At 41.7% G+C, this 20,960-nt stretch overlaps 1 protein-coding gene across 30 annotated transcripts in view; it reads right to left on the bottom strand.

The window, feature by feature from the left end:
• Positions 1-20,960, bottom strand: part of HMBOX1 (homeobox containing 1) — a 107,746-nt gene that overhangs the window by 49,070 nt on the left and 37,716 nt on the right. For 29 of the 30 annotated variants that reach the window (XM_035563560.2, XM_035563564.2, XM_035563554.2 and 26 more), the window contains 3 exons: positions 16,468-16,551; positions 3,483-3,962; positions 1,436-1,521 (listed from right to left, as the gene is read on the bottom strand). In XM_035563560.2, coding sequence (XP_035419453.1) covers positions 1,436-1,521; positions 3,483-3,962; positions 16,468-16,490 — 589 coding nt within the window. In that variant the 5' untranslated portion in view covers positions 16,491-16,551. Of the gene's footprint in view, positions 1-1,435; positions 1,522-3,482; positions 3,963-15,219; positions 15,304-16,467; positions 16,552-20,960 lie in introns of all 30 variants that reach the window. The other variant, XM_035563565.2, reaches the window with a different exon arrangement.

Below are 20,960 nucleotides of genomic sequence, written 5' to 3'. Positions count from 1 at the left end.
CCCTCACTGTAAGAAGGACATCGAGGCCCTGAAGTGTGTCCAGAGAATTTTCAGAATCAGCCTTTGAGTCAGACGTTTTTCTGTTGTCTGCCCTCATAAAAAGCTATGCAGTGGTTAATTTAGATGTGAGACATTTCAGGACCATATTCAAGCAAGAACTGCACATAAGTAAGGGATTGACCCACAAACTGCCAAAATGTCACAGTTCAGGTCCAATTCAAGCAAGCAGACTTAGCATTAAATTTTTGAAGCACTAGTGCTAACACCTGATAAGGCTAATAACCTTCCTTAGAGTAATACAAAATGTTAATCTCATGATTTTACAGATGAAACTGAAACCAGGAAAGGACAAGTAATTTGCCCAAGACCACAGATGTGGAAGAAATTCCTGGCTCCACGGCTCAAGCACCCGTTTCTGCCTGCCCACCTCAACTGCTAGCACACACAGCGTCTGCAAACCCAGATCTCCCAGACAGATGGGTTCTCATGACATTTCAAACACTGGAAATATCAAAAAAGAACAACTTCCCTCCTGTTGGTTTGGCATTCCTAGTCATTGAGGATCCTTAAAAAGGATCTATTCCAAGGTCTTTATTCAAGCTTGGTTTTAAAAAGGAATAGATGTTATAACTATAACATGGGATTGAGCTATTTATTTTTATCATCGAGTCTTCAACTAAGTACGCTGCTAGCTACACTGGTCTGGACAAGCAGAATACACCTGTAAAGGAGGACTAACAGTGCCCCATGGAGCAGCAGCAGGATTAGTGTTTGTAAAGAGCTCTGGAAATATACCAAAGGAGTCAATGGTATCACTGCAGTTTGCTCACTTGTCCTGAATGTGAAAGAGAGAAGGTACAAGGTAGAGGGTAAAAAAGAACTGCTTCTCCTTCTATGTAAAAATCTACCAAAATGGTCATCCCCCTCAGCCTCACATCTGATTTTCACTAACCGTGACTCAAAGACGAGCAACTGAAAAAACTTTAAAACTATCACAGACAGCTGGATGTAGTGATACCAGCTTTAGCTGTGTCTCCAGACTTTTTATATGCATTTTACAATATGAATATGTATTATATACACCTCCATCCACAGAGATGTAGATATGTATCTATTTGCAACAAATAACTTAATAATTAAGGAAAAAGGTTTCAGTTTAAGATAAATATTTTGGGCTTATTATAATGCTGTAAAATAAAATCTGCTAGCATAAGCCACAAGAAAAAAAAAGAGAAAAGAACAAGTGATTCACTGGGGAAGTTCCATGATGTGCGGGACAATGGGTCTTAAATCAAAGGCATACATTATCATGACTAAGCTGACAGATCTGCACTGCAATGCAGAAAGCCAAGCAATATTCCAGCATCTGCACCATGCACACATAGGCAGTTAGACACAGTTTCCCAAAATGAAGAAAGGACTCCTGAGCTCTTACCTGTTACCTGTGCAACAACTGCTTGGGAAATTCTCCGATTGGCTAGGAAGGCTTTGATTTCCTCCTTTATCACACTGCTGTCCCTCCTACCAAAACAAACAAACAAAAAAAAAAAACAAAAGAGCACAAAAAAAGACAGACAGACCAAAGTGCACTTTGAAGATGCAAAATGGCTTTATTTCCTTTATTTAGGGGACGAGGAGTGGGGAAGGCAGGCATTAAATAGGCAAAGTGCCTCACCAGTGGACACTTCTTTTAACAAGTGTCACGTTTGAGCAAAGTACCCTAGCAGGAGAATAGATGACTCGTGTCCTATATAATTCATATTAGGTGCAGGGCTGCCATATGGAATGTACAAAGTTTCATTACACAGGGATGAATAAATCTCTCATACCAGCATAAAAAACTCAGTCATAAAAATGAGGCACAAAAATAAAAAATAAAGGATAGCAGGGTCTGCATGGTTAGCTACACAAATGAATACACATACACAAACCTTCTCCAGCCTTTCAAGGAAAAGACCCAGAGGAGAAAGATATTGCAACCTCTATCCCCCATCCTACCTCCCTAGTCCACAGCTTGCACTGAATGAACAAGCACCAGTTATTAAAGCCTTTGTAAGATTTTTAAAAGGAGCACAAAGATAGTTCAGAAGGGACTGTGCTAAAAGGGAAATAATTTGGCAATTGCATAGGGACTGTGATATACAGCACATTTTAATTGTGGAAGGCACATACTTTTCCCTCCCGCTTCCTCCCTTCTTCCCTGAAAGGTGCAGACAATTACAGTAACTTTATTAAGCTTTATTATTTGGTGATCTCCCTTCCCCTCCTGCCCCAGCAGATTCCAAGGCAGATTTAGGCTTGTAAAAAGCAAAATAAATGCTATGTTGGGGGGTTCATTTTTACTTCTGAACCCAACACTCATCCTCCATAGGTCTGAAAAGAAAAGAGGTTTCAGTTTAAATAAACACTTGAGACTTACTTCGTAGGAACCCAAAACTCAAAGGAATAATTAAACCCTCAGCAATGGGAACTTCTGCAAACTGCTATACTAGCCATCTTCCTGTATTATTCCATTATCCTGAAGTTGACAGGGAACAAGGTTGATGGGCTTTTCTTGCTGCTCATCTCTAATCCTCTCCCCTGAAAACACACCTTTACCCTAAATCTCCAAACATATTTATATCTGGGAGATTATGGACCCTAGTTATCCCATAAGTATTTTATAAATGTTGCAGTTTCAGGGGAAAAGCAAAAAAAACAAAAACAACAACAAAAAACAACCTCCCCAAAAAAACAACAACAACATTCCAACATTATAATCCAAATAGTTTTGAGACAATTGGTCTTTTCCTATATTTCTTTTTGCTATTGAGCCCATCAACTCCATCTTTCACTGCAGTGGAACAGCCCCTCCTTTAACCTTTGCTATAATGCAAAGGAAGTGGCTAGAAGTAAAGGAAGGTCAGTCTGGAAAAAAATAAAACTAGCTCTCACTAAAGACTTCTGCTTCTTTTTTTTTTTATTATTTTTATTTTCCTGCACCAATCTGCAGACTGTGCAAATCCAAGAGGGAGTCAGACCCTGACACAAACTCTAAACAGATAACATACATGCACTGCAGATCACAGCGGAAATCATTAACCAAGCAGCTTCCCTACTACATATGGAAGGAAATTCAACTGGTACGAATTATGGGAGGAAGACTCATGTGAATTGAGACTCAGAAGTCTTCTGAATAAGAGTAGGGTGGAAATTTAGTGAGCTAGTGTGAATTTTAATCTTTGGTACAGCATGGGAAAAAGCATTTCAACAGGAAAACAGCTTCTGGTACATCTGTGTGTGGCCAGGGATTGTCTACACAAGACTAAGAGGCAGATGAGAGGTACTGAGATAGTGACCTTAAGGGAACTAGCAGGGGAATAGCTGTCTAAAGTTCTCCTGGTAATACCTATCAGTACTAGAGGAATCCTCCAACACGCTGACTTCTTCTGAGGCACTTCTTACTCTGCCTTTCCAACCTCTTTACAAAGACTTCTACTAACCTCATCAGTTCTTCCACTTTGTCATCAATATCCAAGTCCTCTTCAGAAGCTTCAAAACTGTACGACCTTTGAGCCAAGCTGTTTGCAAGCGGGTAGCGGGTAGGTGACATCTTCCCGTTGAATGCAGACAACCTCTCGTTACTCTCCCTCCCATTCTGATTAGTAGTGCAAGGCTGTGGGGAGGTGTCGTAACTGTTGCTCGGTGATGGGGACATCCCAGAATGCTGGGTCTGTGTTGAAGCTGTGGCTGTAGAGGAAGATGCTGGGACATTGTTGGTGCTGTTGCTGTAGGAACCGCCTCCATAGCTAGACCTTCTTCCAAATTTGTCACTATGCTCTTGATCAAGACGATCCAAGGTTTCCAGCGCGTGAAGGATTTCATGTCTGGTCATTCCTGTACGTCTCAGGCGCTGAAGCAGGTCTATCTGCTCTATGGTAAATCTTGGTTCGTCTGTGTAGTGAGACATGGTTTCCAGCAGACTGAAAACAAGGTGAAATGCAAAAGCAAATATTTCAGTTCAACAGTTTGCTGTGGTACACGGTTAAGTACCTTACTTACAGGAAAGCCCAACTCTGGTCTGACATTAAGCCATGCATCTCCAACCAAGCTCAGCATGAAGCCTCCCATGACTGCTAGCCTCGCTACTTGGCAGAAAGGTTTATTTCTTCAAAGTTTTCAAACAGCATTTCTCTTTCCTGCTAGTACTCCTTCCACCTTCTCCACTAAACCAGCAGTTACTACTCATCTGCTTTCGATAAACCTGTTACAGAGAGGCAGTGGCTGGTCAGTAATTAAGGCTGCAACTAGATTTCAGACCAAATTGTGCTTGTTGCTTACTATCCAAACAGAAATCTCACATTCCCAAACTGACCAGCTAGGTCCAAGGCCAGAGGTGAAGTTTTTGTGGAGAAATTTTAACTAGTTATAACATGAGATTTATGAATCACAACTCTTTTGAATGTGAAGTACAAAGAATTCCAGTTGCCCTAACTTTTTGTTGCTACCTTGAAAAAAGAAGATAAAAACATGCCTAGCGGAAATTCTAGTGGCCTGTAGGACCAAAGTTGATTTGACTGAAGTCCGATTTCTGAAGTTAGAAACTTTTGAACCTGGAATGTTGTCACAGATCGCCTGCCCTAAGAAGGAAAGTGCAGCACATCCAATTACTACTGAGCTTTCATTTAAAGAAATAAAGTCTGCTGCTTTTTACCCTCCAAAGGCAGGCTTTTTGTGTAACTCCATCAACATGGTGGCTCATCAAAAGATTTTTTTAACTCCTAAACTTCCCAAGGTATCAGAACAACGAACATCCTACGACTTTGCTGCAGAACCCAGAAATGGACCTGAAAAAAAGCACGACGTGCTCCTTTGATCTCTTTTCCTTCCTAAATCTCCTCACAACAGAGCCAAATGGCATACAAATGACGAGATCACCTTCAGAACTCAAGATCTGGAGAAGGGACAGCAGACGGAGGGCAGACGGACCTTGGCAAAGAGATCAGGGCACTCTCCAGCCTTTCTGTGAATCTCCTTAAGAGCCAAGGGTTTATTACGGTTCCTGCAGGAGAGCAGGGTGAAGAAATCAAACTCCAGGAGACATGACAGAGCTAATGCAGAATCCTTACGAGCAAGAGCAGACAAAGAGCAGCCTTGGGGAAGTCAAGCAAGAAATCCAGGGACCGTGGAAAACCACAAGAAGGAAAACGGCTCTCATGACTGTACTAGGCCTTCCAGGAACAGGGTCACGTGCCTCCCTCCACAGATTTTGAATATTTCTCCTCTTTTCCAGCTCAGCACTAGCACATGGGAAGACCCCAATGGCCTCCATGGAGTGAGAAGCCTTTTTCAATCGCTGCACTTACTGTTCTTTCAGATAAGCACATCACAAAAAGCCAAATTTTGGGGGTGTAGCAACAGGATCTATTCAAGGTAGCAACATCTCACAACACCAGAAGCCACAAGTATGGTGTTTCGGTGCAGCCACCCAGTTTTTAAGGGTAGTCCTGTAGCATGTATGTGCCCGGATGGCCTCAGGGCTGAAGAACAGCCCTGAGAAGTGGTTTGCTTAGGAGAGCTGTAGCTAGACAGTAGCAATGTGAACGTGGTGCTACAACACCAGGATGCACGCATCCATGAAAATAGCATTTGCAGCCTGGAAAGTCCAAAAATGATAAGAAGCTCTTATCTTTGGCCACTTACAGCTAGCACTGAGTCCCTTCTATTGTTTTAGCATTAGAAATGTGTACGTAGGAAAAGGAAGCAGGAGGACAATACAAGGGGATGACTCCCATCCAAGAAAATGACCATCTGTGAAGACAGACAGACTACAGCCATTTGAGTGCTTCGTTCCAATAGGAATGTGCTGTCCTTCGGGACAATCAATTACTGAAAACGTACGAGCCATTTTCAATTTTAAAAGACAAGCACCCAGACTATTCCGCTAAAACGAGGGCACGGCAGCCAACACAGCAGTGTTCGAGCAACTGACTGGAATCGTAACAACTGAAATTTGGAAGTTGAACCTCAGGCTGAGACGCTGAGAGCTTGACAAGGAGCACTTGTAAACAGACACCATGTGCTGGGTTTGGCCTCTGGGTCTGGGGAGGCTCAACCCTTTTATCCAGCCTTGCGAGAAGTGCCACGCTGACTTACTGACTCACATCACTAACCCCTTTACAGCCTGAAAGTCCCCCCCATCAGCTCCAAGCAGAATGCTTTTCAAATAGAAAAATCTCTTTTTAAATGTCTGGACTCGAGATTGTTTTCACTAGATATGCCGGCTCACCTTTCCTTTGAGATAAACCCACATTTGCCATCTTTTTTACCTGTCTTTCTAATGTTACAATTTCCTGAATTATTTATCTGTCAACACCAAGTTTCATGTCCTCAAGAGTTTCCTGTCCCCAAGTACTTTGTTGAACTGAAGGATTTAGTGAACCACTACATTCATGCAGAATTACTTCTAATAAAAATTCCTACTTTACTGACTCTTCAAGTTTTAATACCAAAATATACTTCAGATTACCTAGTTTAATTTAATCTCCAGTTTGTCACAGACCTAGCAACCCAAAACTTTTGTCCTTTTAGTCTTGTGAACTGAAAAACTTGCATCTGACAAAAGGGTGACTTTCCAGATGGTTTCAAAAATGCCACACAATGTCAAGAACCTAATGTTTCCTGCAGCGGTTTGTTGACATGGGGCAGAAATTCCCTTTAGGATCAGGGTGTGATCCCATCCTTAATTTGTCTAAAATGTCAGGGCTCAGCTTCTAGATTTGTGTTCTTGAGCCCAATTAAAGTATCCTTTAGTACTACTGAATTAAACCTCATGAACTCCAGTGTTCTCATATGCAAGACAAATAAATGGTTGACTTTCTGTGATACATGGCATTATGTAGGAAAGTGATCTGGCCTCCACTTTGTCCGACGTTGATGCAGCAGGGATCTAATGTGCATGTGCAGTGATTTCAAATGCACAAGGATGTAAGGGTTGCTGGACAAGGCCATGAGAACAAGATATTCAGTGACCTCCAACTCGTGGCCCATGGAGTCCTGTTAATCTGTGAACTGCTTCTACAAGGCCCACAGAAAGCAACTGAAGAACGGTAACCCTACTGTTAGATTAAATCCATCATACTGTGGTCAACGCAACTACTGGAAAAAACATTGGCAATTTGAAAAAAACAAAACCAAAGCCAATGAGTCCACCAGTCAGTCTGCCCGTGCAAGGTATTCTTCCAGCCCTCTAACCTTTCTAGAAGACTTCGACCCCATACAACTTTTCAACGCTTCAAAAGAAGGTATCAACACCAAAATCATATACAGAATCTCACTGCTGCTCTCACCGATGTCATGTACAGAGGTAAAAACTCCCTTGCTTATAGTTACATGCACAGCATATATTGCATCTGACCTACTTCTTACTGGTCTTATGTCATTCACGTTTTCATGTTCTGCTCTACACAACCATAACATCTAGAAACAGTGCTTCTGAGACAGTTTTGTGTGTTGAAAATAACTGCAGGAATTGGGAATTTTCCATTAAAAACCTAAAGCAAATATTGCAAAACTTGGTATTATTGAAAATGTTCCAACGCTGCCAACTACCTACCATTTTTTTAATGAATAACCCCACTAACATTATTTAGAACGGTTATTCTAACAAGGCTTCAGTTATTTTCCATTTTCAAAATATTTTAATAAACTTATCCTGTTTAAAGATCAATTTACAAAGCAGTTAAGTAAATCAACCATTTTAGAACCATCTTAATTTCATTCATCTCATTAATTAATGGATATTCTCTACTACTTCCTCTCTCCCCACCCTTATTGCTATAAGAGCCTCTTATCCTCCTGAACTCCTCTGGCTAGCTATAATCCAATTTGCTTTCTCCCCTCTTTTTCCTTGGGAAAAAACCTTCAAATGCAAAAGCAACAAGAAGCAAAATAAGATAGGGACAAGTAGAACGATTTGGGGTGTGCAAGAGAAAAATCAAGGCAACAAAAATTGTTCCTGGGAACAAGACTGGAACAGGCAGCTCTGCTGTGATCAAACTTCAGCAAACTTTGCTGCTGACGTGGCAAAATATCCTCAAAACTAGCAGATCTTGGTTTACCAAAGCTCCCACCAGTCATGATGGGGAAATGGATGAAAAAAGTGCCAACCAGGGGAGAATCGACATGCATTTGTCTCCCTGAAATTTTGAAAGCAAGACTTCTGTAAAGTACTAATTAAACGCAAAACTAAAATTGACCAATTTTGCAACAACTGAATCTGGGTCTTAAAATGGATCAAGCTTACTTAGATCCTGATAGGAAAAAAAAAGTTTAAAATATCAAACTTATTTACATTTCTTACATTAAGTTAGCCGTCATGCCCTATGTAAGATGGCCCAATTCCACCTGGTATCTATAAAGCATTAAAACTTCATGCTTATCTCTTGTGCCTCATCCCAGAGGAACCTGAGGGGCCTAAACACCAGAGTGAAGGGAGACCTAAAGGAGATAAATTAAAAAAAAAATCCACTTTTCTCACCTCCAAATCCACAGAAATAAAATATCCAGCTGGTCCCAACCAGTAAGATGCGGCATCAATCATTTCTACTTTTAACACCACTTTGTGAAATGAAGGCTGTCTGGGGACATAGAAGCTGTTTAGTGACATTGCTCTCAACACCCTTTTCCTTGTCATACCACTGAGAGGTTTTCAGGCTTTTTTTTTTTTTTTGTATTAAGTTCTCCCTGTAGATATGGGGCTCTCCCCCTCTTTGGAAGTCCTGATCTTGAGCCAGGGGCATGTGGCCAGACATTGAGGTGTTCTCTCTCATGGAGAGAAATAAGGGAAAACATAAGAGGATTTCCTCACCTACTACCGTGGCTGAAAACCATGCAAATTCAGGTATCATTTACCCAACACTAACTTTCTAGGTGGTGAACACAGCAGAATAATCCCATTAAAAGGCCAAGAGCAGGAAGTGGAGAACTCCATGTCCAATTGAACTTGCAGAAGTTCAAAGCAATTCAATTACCCAGTTGGGAATAAGGCCAGAACACTGGCCTTAACACCTCGAGCACTTGAGAAAATGGCTCTGGACTCTTCAATGATCAGAAGAAATCATTTTTTCCTCTCTGCTACTTACTGTACATGAGTAGGAAGTACTCCAGCATCAGTGAAGAGATCCTTTTCTGCAGAGATCCCTCTCCACATCTCCATTAAAATTCACTTCTTTATCTAATAAGCTCTGCAAAGCTCAAGACACTTACAAAACCAGTTGTGCTTCCAGATATGAGACCTATATTTGATATAATTCTGCATAATATGGATGTGGGCTAGTGCCAAAGTGTTCAGAACAGGATCCCAGGTCTGGTAATTGGTTTAAGAACCATTCTGATAAAGTCACATCAACTGTGGCAAACAGGATGGGGAGAGATGCCAACTTCCCCCTTCTCTGACATATGGCATGTCCTGCTGGTGCAGGGCTGGCAGGGCACTTGTACGCTTATCTTTTATAACACCAACCACTTTTGGTCACATAAAACGCACCTTCTTGCTGTCACTGAATGCGATCTTGCACTTTAAATAAAGGTGCGCACAAGGTAAAGTTGCGCAAGTTCAGCTTTCCAGCTGTAGGAAGTTACCCATCAGTATACAGCAAAAAATTGCCCTTCTACAACTAGTTAACCAAACACATTTTAATTATCACAGTGTTTCCATAGCGTGAACTCCTTAGCCTGTGAGTTTTTCCCTTTGTGAACATGCGTATAGTACTGGTGAGAGGTGCTATCGGACCACCATGGAAACGTACGTCCTCTGGCTGTCACAAACATACAGCGAGGATCCTTGTTCGTTTTGAGCGGGCTGCTACGTTTCCCTGCTACGTGAGGTCTCTGATCTAGACAGCAAACAAAAATGGATATTCAGCACAACACTGCTTTTTCCAAAGGTGATAGGACTTCCTTACCAAGCAACCTGATATTCAGCACCCTGAGTCACATGAACTATGGCTCCAAATATTTCCCATCAGAACCAGTAACTACAACGGAACTACAGTAACTACAGTAACTACAACGGAATTCCACTTCCAGATACCCAGTTTACTTGTTTAGCCATGCTTTACATTGTGTGAGCTTGCTTTTCTCTCCGTACATTTTTGTGAGATCCAAGCACCCAAGCGAAGTTTCGTTCACTCCTTCCCTTTACACATTTCATCCCACTGTTACCCATCTGGGATGCAGCTGGTCCTTACAAGATGCCGGAGATGGAGTTTCTTTCTGAGCTAGAGCTGTTCCACAGCCACAATGGTTGATGTGCATCACAAAGTGAGCACCACACACCCAAGTTCAGAGGCTAAGACTCCGAGACCCATCAAGCGCAGCTTTAAGACACTGATGGACCTCAGTTGGGACATTTAGGGCAGAACACTCTCTCATCTTCTGAAATTCAAGCTTTGCCCTTTTCTGTTCTTACTTATTAAGTGCATCTCCTTTTATTCACAGCCAATTTAAGCGCTTCAGAAATGCCCAAAGCCTTGCACCACATTAAGCAAAGCCGCCTTCAAAACACTAGTTGATGCTATGAATTTTGGGTCCCAGAAGAGGATTAAGGATCTGACTCATCTGAGCCAACATTTATGCTTATCAGTTGCAACTCCAGTATTTTCAGTGGAGTTGTACCAGTTTTCAAGAGGGGGAAAAAAAAATCAGGCCTCAAGTGCTCATCATGTCAACGAACACAGAGCCATCCTTATCCATATGTTAGCATAATTATCTCCTGCACTCTTAGTTCTGATTTTCAAAGAGGACTCTACTCCCATTCATCCTGATTCACAAACAAAATGTAATGCTTGTAATGACTGCTCTCATCCCAGGCAAACGAAAACCTCACTTTGCAGCAAGGAGTGAAATCAGACTACAAGCTGATCTATCGAGGTTAAACGTCACCGGTTCTGTTTGTGAATGCAAAACACCGTCTTATGAATGCAGAACGCTGCCATACGCTTTCGATCAAAATGGTGACAGTTAATAAGAGCAGCCTGAAACTTCTGAAAATAAATCCAACGTAATCAAATACTCACCGCTACACAAATTACAGAAGGCAAGCTGAGAGCAGAATATCAACATATCATTTCTTCAGGAAGCTTCAAGTTTCCTAGCTAGTTAAAGAGCCCCAAACCCAGACACACTTTTTCTACATAAGCTGTTCTTCCACTCAGCCTTTGATATTCTTTGCTGCTGATAAAATATTTTTTACTGGATGCTGGCACACTGGCAGCAAGCAAACCCTAGCAGTTTTGCCACTAATTCCACTTGGGTGCGTAACTTGCTGTCCTTTATAGTATCCACTTTACATCTTTGGAAAAGGGAGAGAGAACTCGAGATCAACCTTACGAGGGAAAGACAGAATATAAATGCCAATTATTGTCATAATCCAAGTCTTACAAAAGGCACTGACCTCTGACTAAGCATAGGGCTGGCAGCCAGATACTTCTGAATTCTGCTCCAGGCCCAGACTGATTCACACTGACACCTTATCTGTCTAACCCTAACGTTCCCTACTTCCACAATGAGGGCTTCCTGCTATTGTTGCAATTCGGATTCAAGGGCAGAATGAGGGATCAGGAGGACTGACAGACACACAGAAAAGCCCAAGTGGCAGCTGAGCACCGAACCAGGGCCCAAAGCCCAAAACTGTGCCAAGAGCAAAGGAGGAGCTCCTAAATTTGGGAGCCAAAGACCAAACTCCAGATACATTAACTCTGTAACAGAATCAGGGCCCGATTCATGTGTTTGAGTTACACAGTTACACAAATCTCTCAACACAGTGAAATACCATCTGTAACTCACAGGAAGAAACAGAGTTATTGTGATAAAAAACCATAAAACACCACTACCAACTGAGACATGGGTCTAACCTAGACATGGGCCTACCTAACATGGGCCTACCCAACATGGGCCGAAACTGGCAAATCCCGTATTTTTTGCTGTCAGGGTTACAGGGGTAGAAATAATGTCATCTTCTGTTTCCTGCAGATCTTGACCAGTCCTGTATTAAAAACATGAAAATCTCAGGAATTTTGTGTATCAGGTTTGGTAGTTGGAATATCTGAATACTGGAAACACCTTCCCAGAGACCAAGGGACAAGAAATCAATACTATGCTAATTTTTGAGACTGAGAGCTCAGAGAAAGAGACTGGCCTTCAGACAAGATGAAATGACTTGTTCCAAGGCCCAAAGGCATTCTGCAGGAAGGCAGACCAAGCAACTGGCCAAAACATGAGCACTTTCTCACCACATGAACAGTCATCCTACATGGTCCATCTGTAGCACCAGATAGGACAAGGTATAGGACATGCTTTAAAGGATGCCATCACCAGGATTTCCACCACCTCTCTTCCACATGTGAAGAGAAAGAGATGCTCTGAAGTATTACAGGCACCTGTGTTCTCCCTCAGGATGTATCACTAGCAGTAACAATCAACAACTTCCTTATAAGAAAAAATTGTTAGTTCAGAAAACTAAAGTCAAAAACCAGCAAATACCTAAAATTTACCTACCCCTAATTTTGTGTTCAACTACAAGGCAGATTTTTTCCCCCACTAGAAAACAGTCCACAAGCATAGTTTTACTGGGATTCAGTCTTAGTGAAGACAGACATTATACTTGGAGAACAACTCAGGCATAGATTACCAGCAGCTCCTTGAAGAATATAAATCCCAATGGCAAAAACATGGGCTTTTGTCTACATTTGCTTCCGTATTAGAGTTTTACTTAAAAGCATTTTAAAAAGAAACACACATCCTATTAACGCTCTTAAAGTAACAGACTCTCATGTAGACCAGACCCAAGCTAGGGAGATTTCCTCTTATACGACATAGAGAAGACACAGTTTGCATCCTCATAATAAATCCAAATCTTTATGCCCTACTCAGAGCAGGAGGAGAATACCTCAAGACACAAGTCCTGAGGGTGCAGATGCCTGATGGAGGGTGAGCTGACTTCAGAGCACACAACAACAAGAGTGGGTCCCTTCCAGCTGAGGATATTTTATGATTTTAGATCCCTGCAGCAGGGGCTGGTCCTGCTCTTCTCCCCTCCTGCATAGCTTGGGGGAAATCTCCACAAACCTGCTCAGTTCACTAACCCAGCAGGAAAATAAACCCACCGATCAACCCATAGCTACTTTTCTTGTATGGGTAAATGAGCTGATTTAGCCTAGAGAAGGCTCTGATGATTGCCATCACCAACCCAACAGATGGGGATGGGTCAATTTGGCCAAAAACAGAGGAAGGCACACAGGGAACAAGATTTCTTTTAGTCCCTGTTAGATTGGGTCAGCTGCCTGTGAAAGCATGGATTAAGTCATCTGGTTTATCTTAAAAGTAAAACTAAAGGCTCAGACAAGACATTCTTTCAGTTACAGAAGCTTTAAATGTCAACTGAACGTTTCTACAGCCACCAGCTATTTACACTACACCTTGTTGTGACGAGAGATAAAGACAGCAAGTTAGCTGCAGCCTCTTTCACCAAGGTTTAATTAATGTGCTTTGTGTCACATTTCAGGGAAGCTGGACAGTCACCGCAGCTCAGCCGGACGGTGACTTTCCGAGCCGCCATAATCCAATGGCTGTTCTTCAGAGCGTGCCAATTTTGAGATCATTCACATACTTGTTCTTTTCTTTGTGCTGTTTTTCCTAACTGATGACAAGACTTCAGCCCAGTCCTTTTTTTCATCTGCATTACTCACCCTGATTTTCTTTCCACTCAGCAGGCTTTTACTCACTCCCAAAACAGCTCTGTCATTGCTGGCAGTTAGATCCATAAGCACCAGCCTGACAATTCAGGTAAACTTTAAGTGGCAATGCTAAAACTGCCCAGTTCCATCCGAAACCGTATTTTGAGAGAGACCTTGAAACATGCAACATAAATACTGATGGCCAGATCTTACCATTAACACACATTAATTAATCTATATTGTTGTGATCCTGTGAGGTACAATTGCTCCCATTATATTTATGAAGAAACCAATACAGATACACTCGCATTAGTGACAGAAGGACTTAGTTTCAGATAAATAAATAATTATTTTGAGACCAAAATCAAGATTCTCGTGTTCACATCATGCCTCAAATTCCTCTCAAGTACTCACTCTCATCCAACTGGAGATAAAAATTAGGTAGGTGAAATGGTAATTGCAGCCAGCTGCCTACTTTGTCTTCTGACAGATAATGCTACCCCAGGGTACGGATAACCAAACTACCCTCTAACCATGGCAGTTCTAAGCCTGATTTATTAATGTAAACCAACTTTAATTTCAGTTTGTTTTAAAACCCTGGCCTGAAAATTGAATGCCTCAGACATTGCTTTATAACCTACTTCACCTCTGTTGGAGAGGTGAGCACACAACTGGGGGCAGTTGTTATATCAGCTGTTCCATTTTTACCTTATTCGGTATCTAAGTTAAAACTCTCACACTGCTATTGCTTATTACTTTGAAAAAAACTCTTTCCTGCTTAGAGGGCTGATCAAAACAAATTGCAAACTGCATCTTAGTTCTGATCTTCACCGCAGATTTGGTAGTTCTATTCCTGCTCTATATAGCCCATGCATGCTTTTTTTTTTCAACAGTCACTACAAGCAGATACACATGATGGGTCATCATTTCACAATGGATTATAGGCTGGGGGATGTGATACTACTCTGTTTTTCTAATGACTTTTCTTTTTAAAAAGATATCTATAGTTTAATCTGGAAACTTTAAACCGAATTGGGTCATCTTGGGCCACTTCCTCTAATTTAATACTTTCCAACCCCCTCCAAATAGCTTCACCCCAGCTTTCACCCAGTCAGAAATCATTCACCTATACTTATATTGCATTCTTGATGACTGTATTAACTGCACATACACTGGAATCAATCAAAAAAGCAGCTACCTTTCTGATGGGGGTGGCAGCTGATTAACACCGCACGTCAATGTGCCACAGTGATTCCAAAAAGCAGCAGAATAATGTGATATCCTACTAAAACTGCACAGGGGCAGAACACACCTAATATCTGGCTAAAGCACGAGAAATTTAGACTATATAATTCATTGCTTGGAAATTTGTTAGAAGTCTGATTCAAAGTTAAGGCTGCTAGACTGTCCTCGTGCTCATACAAAGCACAGAGGAGCTCTAAGATCACTCTGCAGACTCAGAATTACCAGTATAATAAAGATGCACAGGGCAGTGTGGCCTTACCTCCAGATTTCTTTCCTGCTGTGAACTAGATCTTTACGATTTCAAGTGGTGGCTATTTAATACTGAAATCCAACATATTTCCAGCTAAAACAAAGAAGAGGAGGTGACTCAGGGTACTGTCAACAGGGTAAGAAACCACTAGTTTCCAGTGGAAGACTAAGTCACCAGCAACAGAAAATAACTAATTAATGGTTGTGTCAAGAAGCCTGCTTGAAGTATGTTGGTGGTTTAGTTTCCAACATAAACCATTCTTTTGTCAGCTGCTACTCTTTGCTGTGGCTCTACGCAGAAGTCTACAGTTGCATTGCCACTTGCACTATGAATGTCCACATGCTAGCTGAATTATCTTCATCCTTGAAATAACCCATCTGGGACAGCTCTGACTGCATTCATGGCAGCCCACTTTCTTGATTCTGTTCTTCAAGACAGGATTTCTCTTTCTAACTCAGTCTGACAGAAGGTACAATCAGAAGCCAAGAGGTCAAAGCACCTCAAGAATCTGATTGCCACTGGACAAGCATTTAGTCATGCCTGTAAGAGGTATGGGGAACACTGATATAGGACTGTTCAGTGAGAGAGATGGATGACAGCACAGTACAGGACAAGCTGCTCCTTTTAGCCTGACAAGCTTCAAACTTTGAATTCATTTGCTTATTTATTGAAGAAAACAGGATGGGTACCAATTACGTTTAAGATTCAGTAAGACACTTAAAAGAACAAACTAATAGGCTCAAATTCAAGCATGAGATTTAGACAACTTCACTGGGATTCACAATTCAGCAACTGTGGCTTGAACCAACACATTTAATGCTAATGTTAGCTATGCTAGGTTTTTTGTGCCTTTGCTGTACAACTTACAGGGCTTACTCATCTCCTTTCACCAAGTCTGTGGTGGTGCTCAACTCTCTTACACAGCTCTGGTATCCCTCTACTTCGTTCAGGAGAAGTATGGAGAACTCCAGCTTTTAATGGTACCCTTTCTCTGATCAAGGCTGAGTTTCTAAGCACTGCATGATTTTCCTTCTCTTTCAGTGACAAAAGTAGAAATAACGTATCAGCCAGACCAAGCAAAGAACCTAATGCTACTGTTTGCTGGTCTAAACGTCAAGCAAATGCCAAACCAGCAGCTCTCTCCAGCTTAGCAAACTGCTGATTATCATTGCAACCATTTCACTCCTCTTTCCAGACAAAATAACAGCAAAATATCTCTCAAGATATCTTTCTGTTTTGTTTTTAGCTTGTACTTACACTACTGGAAAAGTTCTGAGCATACTTTACATGGGGATGGGACGTTATAAAGCCTCTTGGGGGTCTTCAGTGTTATTCACCATTCTGTAAGACACAGAAGATATAAAAACATTAGATATTTTTGTGAAAGACAAATTCTGACTTCTTGTTATCTGGCTTACAATTATACAACCAGCTTACAGAGGGCAACCTTCTGGCTGTTTCACCAGGCAGTAGCCCCAAATCACTTCACTTGCCAGTAGGAAAAACAAAGATAGGCTCTGAAGGATTCTTCTCCACCACCCAAATCCACCTTCTGTTGAAAGTGATGTGTACCAACCACTAAATATAAACACGGTTAAGAAAAATGCTCCCTGGAACCACTGAATTTTCTTCTATCCACTTTCAATTTCTATATCTTATTCTGTGAACCGTTAAAGCCTCGTCCGCTTTCTTCCCTTTGCCTTCAGTAGAAGCTTTGCCATGGTTTGCAACAGACCCATGTTTTTAAAGCCCGGTAAATAATCCTTTGTACCCAACCACCCTATGGACTACAGTGACTCATGTTACACATGAACGCTTTACAGATCTAAACAAGGCCAACCAGATGAGTATTCTGAGCTTGTGTACACCAAACAGATTAAAACCTGGAAATGATGACTCACATTACTCTTGATAATCTGTAACTAATTCAGATCCATACAATCTATATGATCTATATAATCACAGACATATGCTTCAATGCACCTGGAAGATTCCTAAGGAGAAAGTTGATGTCTGGTAGCGTAATCAGTCCACAGACAAAAATTTAAATTACAATTGATTTCTTTCAGCCACAAGTAAATTAATCTGTGCAATCATTTAGCCTTATGACAGTTACCTACCCTTTTAACTCACAAAAGCTATTAAAAGGATTATTTGGCTAACATCCGCAAAGAGCTCAGAAGACAGGTACTACGTTCCGAAAAGGAATGACCTAATAGAAATTTCTTCAGCTATCACTGCTGATGTCTTTCTCCACAAACTAACACAGACTGAAAGTGCTTCGAAAGTCAAACTATTAACCAACGGGAAAGAGAAAGGCTGGGTATTAGATCCAGGCAGATGTGGAAAGATCTAGAGGGAGTATTTACACTTCAGGCTCTGTGTTTACGTGAGCTGGAATAGAAAGCAATTGGGTAGAGAAGCAAGGGGATTTACATGGAATAGTTTACTCTGCTCCAACAAGGGTGTGTCTGCAGTATTAGCACCCAAGCCTCGCGGCTGGACACTCCTTGGCTCTTCTCAGTGTTAAATGTGGTCCAAATGCTACAGCGAGGATCTTCCTTTATCTCACCCAAGGACCTGCTGAAGGCTGTGGGGAAGAACTGCACCTCTTCTAGATGGAGCCCACTGGGCGTACACAGCCTATACCAGGCTCACTAGGTATACACCGCATTATTTAAATGAGTTTTTGATTTTCTGGTGAAAATCTTTGGAAGTCTCAGAGCAACAAGCTTTTCCAGAAGGGGCAGCAGGCAGCTTCTGGCCACCAGCTTCCACGAGGGCTTTAAATCTTCCCCCCCAGTTGCTCACACCCAGGTTGGCAAAGGCAAGAGCTGGGTGTTTTCAGGGAGGGGAGCCTGCTGCTGCCACTTCCAAACCAATTCATTTGGCCCACATCTAGGTCTCGAGTTGCCTTCTCGCTCTCCAGGAAAAGAGGCTGCCAAGAGCAAGGTCACAGACGAGATGCGTGGTCCCAGCAGACCACAGGTCACGTACCGTGGCCTAGGAGAGGAACCTTGACACGGGAAAACTGACGGATGGAAAATACAAACATGCAGGTCCCTTGCAGTCTCAGCCACCCTAACCCTTTTAAGGATAGTTCTACACCAAAACACTTCTCGGTTAAATCTGTTAGCAGTATTTAAAACATTTTCCCTGAAGCAGTCACAAAAAAAATAATATATGAGATCATGCAGTTGACTTATTGCCAATTTTTGAGTTTAATACAGAGAACTGTTTTGTTTTCCAAAGAGGAACAAATTAGATTTAAATATATACAAACTTTCTGAAGGTCAGAGAGGCTAGTGATAGAGAACTGGATTCCGCAGAGAAAGATGTGCTTTGAGGGCGAGGAGTGGGGAAGGAGCAGAGAACAAAACCCACAAAGGAAAGAAAAGATCAGCTTCCATCATCATGAAACACAGCATTAAACTGGAACACGAGGGGATGAGATATAGAGAGCCAAAGAAAAGGCTGCAGTAACTCAGGTGTGAGATGACAAAGGTAGGACAATGATTTTAGTGAAGCTAATGGAAGGAAAAAAAAAAAGGAACAGGCTTCAGATGTTATAAATGAAGAGCTATTAGGATCCAGCCCAGATCTGGGATGTGAAAAGAGCAGGGAGAAGGAACTTTTCCAAGATACTCCAGATCTGTGAGTGCAGACAAAAAGGATAGTAGAATTTCAGCAGAAATAAACAAGAGAGAGCTCACAAGAAAATATGAGACATTCTCAATTTGTGCTCTGTTAGAGGTTGAGGTGGCACTATTGCAGTCTGAATGCAATCGTAAATTCTCACAGAAAAGCCAAACCATAAGGCAGGTCAGGGAATCCTCAGGTCTGCCTCGGCAGCCGGAATTGAAAAAGCAAATGAAATTAAAAAAGGAGAAGAAACCAGGGTTTCCTACATCTGCTGCCAGAACAGAAGGGCAGCTATCGGAAAGGGTTACAAACAGTCTTAGGCTCAACGGTGATCTGAAGTTCAGTGCAGAAATACCCCGCTCTCCCTGCACCCCCTATTAAGGGTTAAATAAAACGGTTTTGTGATTTCAGACAAGAAACAATCCCTCACCTATAATTTTAAGGAAAAAAATCAGCCCAAAACAACGTAACTTCCACCACCACCACCACCAAATGATGATTATAAGATCATTGATACTCCTCTTCCTCTTGGTCTACTTTAGCATAAAGCAAAGCACCAAACCAGGCTTAATCCCAGCACAGGTGTCACCACAATCTATGGCTGATATGCAAGCAAGAACGCACAAACCTTTGCCCTTTCCGCATTATTCATTAAATACATTATCTGCTAACCCAGGGATAACACACTACCTGTTCCCCTTCCTTCCTGGGGCAGACAATAAAAAAATTCAATATTAATATGGAAATCATGGCCACAGTTGTAGAATCGGTTGTAATGAACAATCTTGTCCCCAGCTTAAGTTGCTATAAAGGCAGCTTAAATTTACAATGGATGAGCCTTCATGGCAATCTGTTTTTCAGATATTAAAAATCTCATTTTCTCGGTGCCAAGGACAAGTGGATGTGTGAAGCAGTGGAGTATCAACTCTGCATTTGTCTCACTTGACATGAAATCATTCTCATTTTAGTTTAGATTTTTAATACATTCTTGGGATCCACTTCAGTTTTCTTCATTTCTCACTGTATGCAATTAGATGTTTTGAAGAACAGTTCACCCTGATCCACCACACTCTGCAGAAGCAAAGAAGTCACTTGGTAAAGATGAGGCTCATATCACTTATTTGGAAAAGAAATTGATTTTCCTTTTTAATTTCTGAGTGAGTCACATAGTAAAAAATAACGGCACCGCTTTGTATTTCACTAATACCTCCCTCAGTAAGTTCTTAAAAAAGGCTTTACAAATAAATTAAGAGCCTTCTGTCCTTGGGAAAGAGAAACATCACCATTTCGTCAAAGTAAAATATGGACAGAGGGGCTTAAATCCTGGCCTTCCAGCCACCCAGGAGAGTATCAGTGGTATCTGCCTGAGGACACAGGCCCCAGACTGTTATGCTACCAGCTACTGACATGCTGAAGAACCAAGTTTCAGCTTGCTTGTAAACCTGGTCGCTGGATGGTGAAGGAAAGGACAAATGACGAGTGCGTATGTGCATTTCTACAAATGTGGGCCGCTTCATTTCAGCCAATTCACCCTCTCTACGCTGAAGCCAATGTAAAGCAACACAAACCTGTTACTGGCTTAATTCATGTCCAAAAGACATCTTTGTCTCAAAGACAGCAAAAGACCAAGGAACCATCACACCCTTTGCAGTTTGTTCTAATGGTTAGTCGCCCTCCCCGTTAAAAATTTGTGCCTAATTTCTACTTTGAACGTGTCTGGCTTCAGATGCCAGACAATAGGTTCTGTTAAGCCTTTCTTTGCTAGCTTAGAGTCATTTATTCTTGGGATATGTTCAGACAGGCTATTGTTTATCCAGGCTTTTAAAACTCCAGGTACTGTATTTGTATCAAAACTTAAAATTCATCTGGGTGCGTGTACAAAAGTAGGACTAACGTCCAAAATACTAAAGCTAATCTAGGACTCTCTAGCCCATTTTCCCAAAATAGGCCTATTAGAAAAAAAAAATAAAAATGCTCTGCCATGTGACTTGAGGATGTGTTACATTTGTGCCCTGGAAAGCAAGGTTAAGAACCTTCTTTAAGACCTGTCACCTCCCGAGCACGCGCTGTGGCTCGGCAGCGTGCAGCATCCACTTTCACGCAGTCGG

Source organism: Cygnus atratus, chromosome 3 (assembly GCF_013377495.2).
Source record: "Cygnus atratus isolate AKBS03 ecotype Queensland, Australia chromosome 3, CAtr_DNAZoo_HiC_assembly, whole genome shotgun sequence".
Lineage (NCBI taxonomy): Eukaryota > Metazoa > Chordata > Aves > Anseriformes > Anatidae > Cygnus > Cygnus atratus.
Note: the sequence above shows the minus strand (reverse complement) of the source record. Positions and strands in the feature narration are given on the sequence as shown.